Genomic DNA, 9,730 nt, shown 5'->3' on the forward strand with positions numbered 1-9,730 from the left:
AAGACAACAGGTGTGTGCGCTAAGTGCCTGACGTATTGTGTCCAATTTCATCGTCATGGTTCATTAGTAGGTATCGAATTTTTGCTGAGGAGACATGGGTCACATGAGAAATGACGTGACTATATATGAGTTTATTAAAAATAAAAAATGAAACAGAACTATTACAAAGAAAATATAAGGATTTATGTGATTTGGAAACATTTACAATATGACAAAAAAATCTCTCACAACAATAATATATGAACTCTTTAATCTCTAAAATACTCACTCTCTTCTTGATTTTCAATTTTCAAAGATGACAGAGTTGTTTAATCGACTTGGCTGCCGCCACACCAAACACAGAGAAGAAAAAAAAGAGAACCTGTCTGAATGCAAACAAGAGTTTTGGTGTTAAACGATATACCCTACAGAAGTTGGTGGGATCGATACGTGGCACTATAGTTTGCAAAAGAAAACAAGCCCATAGTAAAAGCTTGTAAGGTCATGATGCAAACTAAATCATGTCTGCTACTATTTTATGTCTTCTTTTATTATTATAAGATTGTATTAAATGTTGATTATCAAAAAATAAGATTGTATTATATCTATATTATATATAAGAGGATTCATTTTTTTCAACTAGACTTTTATATAGTTCAAAAATATCCTCATTAATGGAGGATAACTTTATTTACAAATAGGGTCATAAATGTCAAATAACAAATTTCATTTTGAATTAAAAAAAAATCCTAAAATTTAGGATTTTTTCCCCTTCACATTCAAAAAAGAAATTATAGTTACTATTTATCTCTAAAGTTTATTTTTTTTTCTTTGTTTGAAAAATAAAAAATATATATTTCCAAATTATAATTGATGCAAATTATTAATTCTTACCCAAACAAATAGAAGAGGCTCTGAGTATGCGCAACATGCATGCTTGGAGTCTAGTGTTATTATAAGATTGTATTATTTTGTTAGTTTTTGAATCAGCCTATGTACATAGTAGATAATAATTTTCTTTCTGGATTGAGAATCTTATATTTTTGTAAAGTCATATATTTATATAGTTTGATGTTGAATAACAAAATCTTCATTATTGAGTGAGGTTTCACTTTAGAGGTTAGTTTCCTTCAAAGAAAATGGAATATTGCTTCTTTAAGGTTAGGGGTGTGCACGGGTCGGATTAGGCGGGTAAACGCCAATTTTTCTATCCAATCCGCCACTACTGGGTTAAGAAAATTCCAATCCGCTACCAACCCACCAAAGTCTAAATCTAGCGGATTGGTTACAAATTTTGGTGGTTTCAACTCGGTGGATTAGGCAGGTTGGGCGGGTTGACATTAACAAAATTTAAAAAAAAAAAAAAAAAAAAATTTATCACAAACTATAATTTTTTATTAAATAATCTCAAAAAAAAAAAAAATCTAAAAGTAGATTTCAATGAATAATCTCAATTCTAACATAAACATAGGGTTAATGAAAAAGAGATATATCATCTCTAGTAAAAGTAGGCTCTACCTCATAACTTAGGAAATTAAAAAACAGTAGGTTTTGCCTTACAACTTAGGAAAATTAAATCAACAAACTCAAAGTCTTAATATTTCCAAAGTTACATCAAGGATTAAAAATAAAAAATAAAAAATTAGACAAAGACAAAGAACTAGATGAACTGTATGCTTATGTAATATATAACATATTTAACTTGAATATACAATGAACCTGCCTGCCAGAATGGCTTTACTTGTAATATTATAACACATTTTATAATATATAGACGGATCAAATGACATAAACCAAAAAAAAAAAAAGACAAAAAAGAATTAAACAATATAAGACAATAACACAATTACGTACCTTTGTGATTGTCGGTGAAGAATTGAAATGATAAGAAATAGGCTTCATAAAGGTTAAAGAAGAAAGAGGAAGGGAAGGACATTGGTTGAAAGTGAAAGCCGAAAGTGAAAGCCAAAAGTGAAAGGTGAGAAGGAAAAGTGAGACCTAGAGCCACCAAGTGTATGATGTATACACGACTGAAGTAAATGGGATAGGTGGTAGGTAGGGGTGTTTAGGGTTTCAATGTTGGCTTTTTAAATTTTGTTTGAGGAATTTTTTGAAGGCCAATTCTATTTAGGGAATTGATTATTGATTAGTTGTAAAAATTTATTAGGTAAATTAATTAACTTTAAATACTTAACAATCTGAACTAATATATTTTATTTTTTATGTATGTATACTTAAGCGAGCAAGTCGGGTTATAACGGGTTGGCAATTTTTCAATCCATAACCCAATCCAATCCACAATTTTGGGGGTCTAATTTGCCTAACCCAAATCACTTAACTTAATGACCTGCACGGGACGAGCAGGTCGGGTGTGTGTCGGGTGGGTTGGTGGTTTAAGCAGATATTTTGCACACCCCTACTTAAGGTGATGCAGATTGGTTGAGGGAGAATAAAATATTTTAATATTTTATGTTGTTTTCTCTTTCCTAGTAGAATTAGGATTTATTTTCTTTTACAAGTTCATTTAAAATCCTTTTCCTAATTGAATTAGGATTTTAATTGTTTTTCCTTTCTTAAGTGAAAGTAGGTTTTTTTTTTCTTCCTAAAAAGAGTAGGAGAAATTCTATTCCTATAAATACTCTTTATAGCGAGGTTGATTATTGTTATGTGTTGATTAATAAAAGCTTGTTAGAGAGGTTTTCTCTATTATTTTGCCTACTAGCCTAGTGTTCTTGTGGAACTTAGGTTTTACGGAAGAGTTGTAGTAATTATGTGTTAAAAATTTTGTTTCTATACGCCTACGCTGCATTAGTTGGTGGCTCTAACATAATTTAATTAGGAAAAGAAAAATAATTAAAATCCTAATTCAACTAGGAAAAGGATTTTAATTGAACTTGTAAAAGCAAATAAATCCTAATTCCACTAGGAAAGAGTATTTTATTCTCCCTTAAGTCCTTAACCAATTTGCATCATAAGGAAATGTGAAATATGTCTCCGTATTAAACACTCACCCTGATAAACTTATGGGTAATGTAACTCATAATTGAGTTGAAGATTTGCATAACTAAAACGAATCAAAATGTCTCAATATACAAAATGATTTTAATCAAGTTATGGGTGGTCAAGATAGAGATTAAATTGAATATCATACCATCTAAACAAATCAAGACGCTTGAATAGTCAAATTAGATCAGACCCAAGTAGTTTGTTGAACACAATTACCCTAAAAATAGGGACAAAATGGGTTTCTGCCCTTTTCCACAAAACTAATTAGCCTTTTGCCCTTCTTCCCAAACTAAATAGGGAAATGCCCCTCTTTTGAAACTCGACTTTTTCAAAATCGAGTTAAACCCTATAGTGACGTTTTTAAGGACCTATAGTGACGTTTTTAAGGACCTATAGTGGCGTTTCGTAACTTGATATCCATAAAATCGAGTTATAGGCAATTTTATTGCCTATAACTCGATTTTGTGAATATCAAGTTATAAAACGTCACTATAGGTTCTTAAAACGTCACTATAGGTCCTTAAAAACGTCACTATAGGGCTTTAGAATTTTTTTTTTTTTTTAACTCGATTTTGAGAAAGTCGAGTTTCAAAAGAGAGGCATTTCCCTATTTAGTTTGGGAAGAAGGGCAAAAGGCTAATTAGTTTTGTGGAAAAGGGCAAAAGCCCATTTTGTCCCAAAAAATAGATAAGAAATAAATTTCTTTGACTAACTATCATTTTAGAGAAGAAGCATAGTTATGGTACCACTTACTCAAGCATACTTATGGTACCAACACATAATTTCTGAATAAGTTCAAGTCTTGTTTAATAATTAATGAGCTAAGTTTAATCATAAAAATTGAATTCAATTACAATTGAGTTTTATAGCAAAATAAGTGAATCAAAATTGAATACTTTAGAGCTTGACTCATTTACAATATTTCGATTAAGCATGCGTAACTTAGTAGCACAATGATAGTCTTGGAAAAATAATCAATACTCTATGAGAAACGCTCCTTTTAATCACATGAATTATGACTCCTAACATAAATTGAATCAACTTTTTTGCCTTTGTTACCCTAAAAAGAAAAAAAGAAAAAAACTCTTTTGCCTTTAATTATGTGCTCTCTTAGATTATAGATTTTCTGTTGGCTATTATTCTTAAATTATGATATTTAATATGTATTCAGTTTTGAAATCATTAGGGAGCCGGAAAAGTAAGTATTACGTAATGATATAGCAGAATTGATTCAGATAATTGTTTTGTTTGAGACACTCCAAAATCAATCAAAACAAATGTAAATTTTTGAAGTGATAATTCGGTGATAATTCGGTGATAATGACATCATGTATGGTGTCTCATGCATGTGGATTATGTTCAAAATTTTTTACCTGAATTCTATCAAAAACTTATGAGAGCTTTTACAATTTCATCCTCCAATTTTTATTTTTAGTGTGATTAATTTTATTTCCTTCATTTCCAATTTAAAAATGAGCTACTCGGCTATTATGTTTGTGCAGTCAATTTAGTGCTTACTAGAGTCTATATATCTAACAATGTGTGGGCACTGAAAGTTAATTTCTCTTAGCTACATCAATCATTGCATCTTTTTTTTTTTCTTTTCTTATTTTGTGCTCTACCTGTGAAGACGTTCAACTGTAGGAATTGATAAATGAGGGTCCAATATCATTTAAGAAATATGAGTAATATGTAAAAGTCATTTCCATATAATTTGATCTATTATATGTTAAATATAAATAATACTAATTTATTGTCACAAATATAATGTCCAAAGATTATTTGTACCAAGTCTTAAGTCTTAAATAAATTTTTTTTTTTTTTTGGAATCGCTTGTGAATTCTCACAAAATACAACCAAAGAATTATGAGTAATATTTATCTTGTCAAAAAAACAAAAGAATTATAGCATTTATATATATATGTTTGCCTTTTATTATATTTTTGAAAAAGGAAAAGATGCAAATGACTTCATACTTTTTCTTACACGGAAAAGCGGGGGAAAACTGCTTAAATTCATGATATAACAGAAATGCAGGTCGAAGAAGATGATGACAACTGCCTTTATTAATTGCACACGTGAAACTGTATGCATTGACCACACGTGAAACTGAGAAAATTGCAGTGAAAATTTGAAGATAGAAAGATTTACTGTAGAGAAAATAAAAATGAACTAAAATATATAGTATGTAGGGACCAAAATAAGCACAATCCTGTAGAAAGGAGATAAAGGGTCCTAAAGTCTTATCTGCCCGGATGTGTGGCCCTCTCCCTCCCTCACATTATGTGGTTCCTCTCTTTTTGGAGAAGTATATAGAATAAATGATAGTGATATCAAAATTCAATAAACGTGAAATATATCAGCAAAAAATAATTACTCTATTAACAAATGAAAGATATATATTAGTGAGTAGTTATTTTTACACACATATCTCTTATTTATTGTGTTTTGATATGGATGGTATGTTATCATTTGATACAAAATACTTTTTCCCTTTTTCATACTCCTTCAAAGTTAAAACAGCCCCGTCTCCCTCTATCTCTGTGGGACTCATTCCCATTTCCTCCACCAATCCAAAACTCCAACACTTCCTATGTGTTGCCCCTATCCGGTAAAATATCACATCTGATAGAGCAAAAACAGATGTTAGTAATAGAGCTAAGCATGACTATTATATGTCCTAATAGAATATATATATACTCATTTGTCCACACATCAAATGAATAAAAATAAATAAAGTAATGCATGTGAAAGGGATTTTTTTTTAATAAATGGATGTATCAATTTTTGGATACGATATAAAATTTTGATTAAAAAATTAATTAATTATATTTTGCATGCTCGCGTTTATGCTATCAAGGCCATGATAGCCCAATGTGAGTATATAGCCCAGGTTATGGCATGCCCTCGTGCACGTTACCTAGGCCATGGCAGCCTGTGTGATCACGTAGTCAAGGCCGTGGTATCTCTACTTGCATGTTGCCTAAGCCATGCATGGCAACCACGTGTGGACATATAGCCGAGGCCATGACATACACGTGTATTCGGTGCCTAGGCCATGGCAACCCAATGTGGGCATGCAGCCAAGGCCATGGCATGCCTGGTGATTGGGCTACCAAGGCCGTGGCATGCACACGTGCACACTACCTAAGCCATAGCAGTCTGGCATGGGCACACAACTAAGACCATGGCATGTCCTGTGGGTGAGCTGCCAAGGTTGTGGCATGCTCTTAAGACCCGTTGAAAATTACATATTAGTATATAAATATTTTGTAATAAAATCAATACTAATATTGATATATAAAAAAATATAGAGTACACGTTTTTCCACAAAGATATTTTCTTATCATTCTCTAACGTTTATTGAAGCTGATTGACTCACTCAAAATAGAATCCTTCTATTAAGTGAACATTTACAATGACACAATATTAGACAAAAGATTACATCCAAAGTTATAATGGGTGGGAGTGGAAGTGGTAAAAGTCATCCATGAAAGCTTTTAGTAAATATCTATTATTTATTTATTTATTTAAACTCTAATAATTACATGTATAGATTTTACTTACCATTCAAAATTGGTTATTCCTATGAACATAAATTAATAAATAATAAATAATTTATAATTTATAAAATTAAGCTTTAAATAATAATATTTCATAAAAGTTGTGTTTTGCCTCAAGATAAAGAAAAAAATTTAGAAGTTATTACATTGTTGGTGCTTTAACACATCTTATAACATGAAATATTAGCTGAAATTGAGTATGACCAAGTTGAAATGTAAATTCTTCTCAAAAAAAAAAAAAGGTTGAGACGTAAATAGTGTTACTCTCTTAAGACAATATGTACCGTTTGTAGGATATTTTGAAAACTAATGTAGCAAATTTTTAAATATTAGAGATTAGACTAACCGTGTGTCTGATTAAATAATTGGAGGAAGATGACTTATTCATTAATTGGTAGGCTACAACAAAAATAACTAGACATATTAGTCAAAGTCATACTTCCCCATGCACTTTTTTTTTTTTTTTTTTTTTTTTCCAATTAATGAGGAAATAAATCACAAAAATCATTTGTAATTTACCTCCAACAACACGTTTCAATTTCATAATGCAATTTTCTTTGTTGCATTATTGAAATATTTTCCAAAAGTAAAAAGAATAGAAAGGAAACTTTTTTTTCCCCTCTCTCCTTTTCGTGTACTAGTCTTCACGATTACTAGTTTTTTTTTTTTTTTTTTTTTTTTTTTTTTTTTTATAATTTAAATTTAAAAATATAACAAAATTTATACCAATTTTATTATAAAGACTTTTATAAGACTTTTCCTTTGTTTTTTTAGAAACAAAGATTTTTATAAGACTTGTATGGAAATATATTTTTTAAGACTCATATAGTAAATTTGGAAAGCAAAGTTACTATATCGAGTTTACAAACTACTAACATATCATCGCAAAACTAATTAAGTAATGCTAAAGACAACTTATTTTATAATATTTTTATAAACTGGTGATATAGTTATTGTAAGTAAAAATGTGATATTAATGATGAGTTCATATTATAATTAGTAAAAATTTGTTACATTAACAATATGTAAAAATATTGTAAAATAATTTGTATTGGTAACCTTACTCAAAATAATTTAATAAAAAATTATTTTTTAATCAGTTGCCAAATTTAGACAAGGCTGAAGTGTTAAAACTTAGAAAAGAGAGAATATAAAAGCAGGAAAAAAATAGAATAGAGAGTTGGGGGAAGTCCAGAGGGGGTGTATTGGGGGGGTAGGTGTGAGATTGACCAAACTAATATCTTGTCTACTACTCCTCCTACTCTCCGCTTAATATATAAACCCAATAACCCCTCATTCATTTCTCAGCTTGCCGTTTCTCACTTCAGAGAACAACAAGCTTCAATTATCTTTATACAAATCTAAACGATACCAAAAACACCAAAAACAAAAACAAAAAAAAACACAAACAGAAACACCCCCTCTCTCTCTCCTATTCCACCTTTTGTTTTCAATTATTTCCACTAACAACAACTATGCAGGCTATTGCTCCTCCTTCGCAGTCCTTCATCAGGGCAACTCGCCCGCGACTCGCTCCGTTCCGAGTCGCCTCAATCCAATGCGTTTACCGATCCGACTCGGTCAACTTCCCGAACGGCGTCGGTTTGAGTCGAGCCGACTGGCAAAGCTCCTGCGCTATCTTAACCAGTAAAGTCGTTTCCAAAGAACAACCCACTGAAAAACCCGGATCCGGAACCGGTTCCGATGGCTCAGCTGACCATATCGCCGCCGTTAACGGCCACAAGACCATCGATCTCAACCTTGTTCCCATCACCGACAAGAACAAAACTGACCTCGCAGCCGCGGACATCAACAACAACAACAACAGGCCGCCGGCGAGGCCGTTAACTATTACAGACCTGTCGCCGGCTCCGATGCACGGGTCGCAAATCCGGGTTGCTTACCAAGGTGTCCCCGGCGCGTACTCTGAAGCCGCGGCCGGAAAAGCTTACCCGAACTGCGAAGCCATTCCTTGTGACCAGTTCGAAGTGGCTTTCCAAGCCGTGGAGCTTTGGATCGCCGATCGAGCCGTGCTCCCAATCGAAAACTCACTCGGCGGCTCAATTCACAGAAACTACGACCTCTTACTCCGCCACCGCCTCCACATAGTCGGCGAGGTACAGTTACCCGTACACCACTGCCTCTTGGCTTTACCGGGGGTCCGAAAAGAGTACTTGACCCGAGTCATCTCACACCCGCAAGCCTTGGCTCAGTGCGAGCTCACCCTCACGAAACTCGGCCTCAACGTCGCCCGCGAGGCCGTCGACGACACGGCGGGAGCGGCAGAGTTCGTCGCCGCGAACAACCTCCGCGACACGGCGGCGATAGCAAGCGCACGCGCCGCGGGTCTCTACGGGATGAACATACTCGCGGACGGAATCCAGGACGACTCGAGCAACGTGACCCGGTTCGTGATGCTGGCCCGAGAGCCCATAATCCCTCGCACCGACCGGCCGTTCAAGACGAGCATTGTGTTCGCGCACGAGAAAGGGACGTCGGTCCTGTTCAAGGTGCTGTCGGCGTTCGCGTTCAGGAACATCAGCCTGACGAAGATCGAGTCGAGGCCGCACCGCAACCGTCCGATCAGGTTGGTGGACGATGCGAATGTGGGGACCGCTAAGCATTTCGAGTACATGTTTTACGTGGACTTCGAGGCGTCTATGGCTGACGTCAGAGCTCAAAATGCGTTGGCTGAGGTTCAGGAGTTCACGACGTTTTTGCGAGTGTTGGGTAGTTATCCAATGGATATGACGCCTTGGTGTCCTTCCGGTGGAGATTAGCAAAAAATGCTCCGATTCTTCTCTTAACAAATGTTATTATTGTTTTGCACAAAAACAAAAAAACGAATTTTCTTTTTAATATATTTTTTTCTTTTTTCTTTTTTTTTTTTTTTTTTTTGGTTTCGAATTATATTTCTTCTTTTTTTAATTTTATAATTTGAAGGATGTATTGAAAAGGAGATCTATAAGGTAAAAGCAAGTAAGAAATGTTGGTGGTAGGTGTATGTAAAAGTAGGTGATATAAAACAAAGATGTGAAGCCACAGAGTTTTTGGTGGCTACGTGTAAGTGTGAATATCAACCGCCCAAACTGTGTTTGTTAAACTTGTTTGGGAAATTTGGACCAGAAAAAAAAATATTATGGACTTCTTTCTTTCAAGGAGAATGGTATAGATGTATATAT

At 33.8% G+C, this 9,730-nt stretch overlaps 1 protein-coding gene across 1 annotated transcript; it reads left to right on the plus strand.

Annotated features, from left to right (window-relative positions):
* Positions 1-7,834: 7,834 nt before the first annotated feature.
* Positions 7,835-9,608, plus strand: LOC126722326 (arogenate dehydratase 3-like). Its single transcript, XM_050425481.1, has one exon. It carries the CDS (start codon positions 8,024-8,026, stop codon positions 9,326-9,328), a length of 1,305 nt encoding a protein of 434 aa, XP_050281438.1. The 5' UTR covers positions 7,835-8,023; the 3' UTR covers positions 9,329-9,608.
* The last annotated feature ends 122 nt before the right edge of the window (positions 9,609-9,730 follow it).

Source organism: Quercus robur, chromosome 1, assembly GCF_932294415.1.
Source record: "Quercus robur chromosome 1, dhQueRobu3.1, whole genome shotgun sequence".
Classification (NCBI taxonomy): domain Eukaryota; kingdom Viridiplantae; phylum Streptophyta; class Magnoliopsida; order Fagales; family Fagaceae; genus Quercus; species Quercus robur.

Excerpts from the sequence above, each read along its gene's own strand:
- LOC126722326 (XM_050425481.1), top strand. The coding sequence starts at position 8,024 with ATGCAGGCTATTGCTCCTCCTTCGCAGTCCTTCATCAGGGCAACTCGC.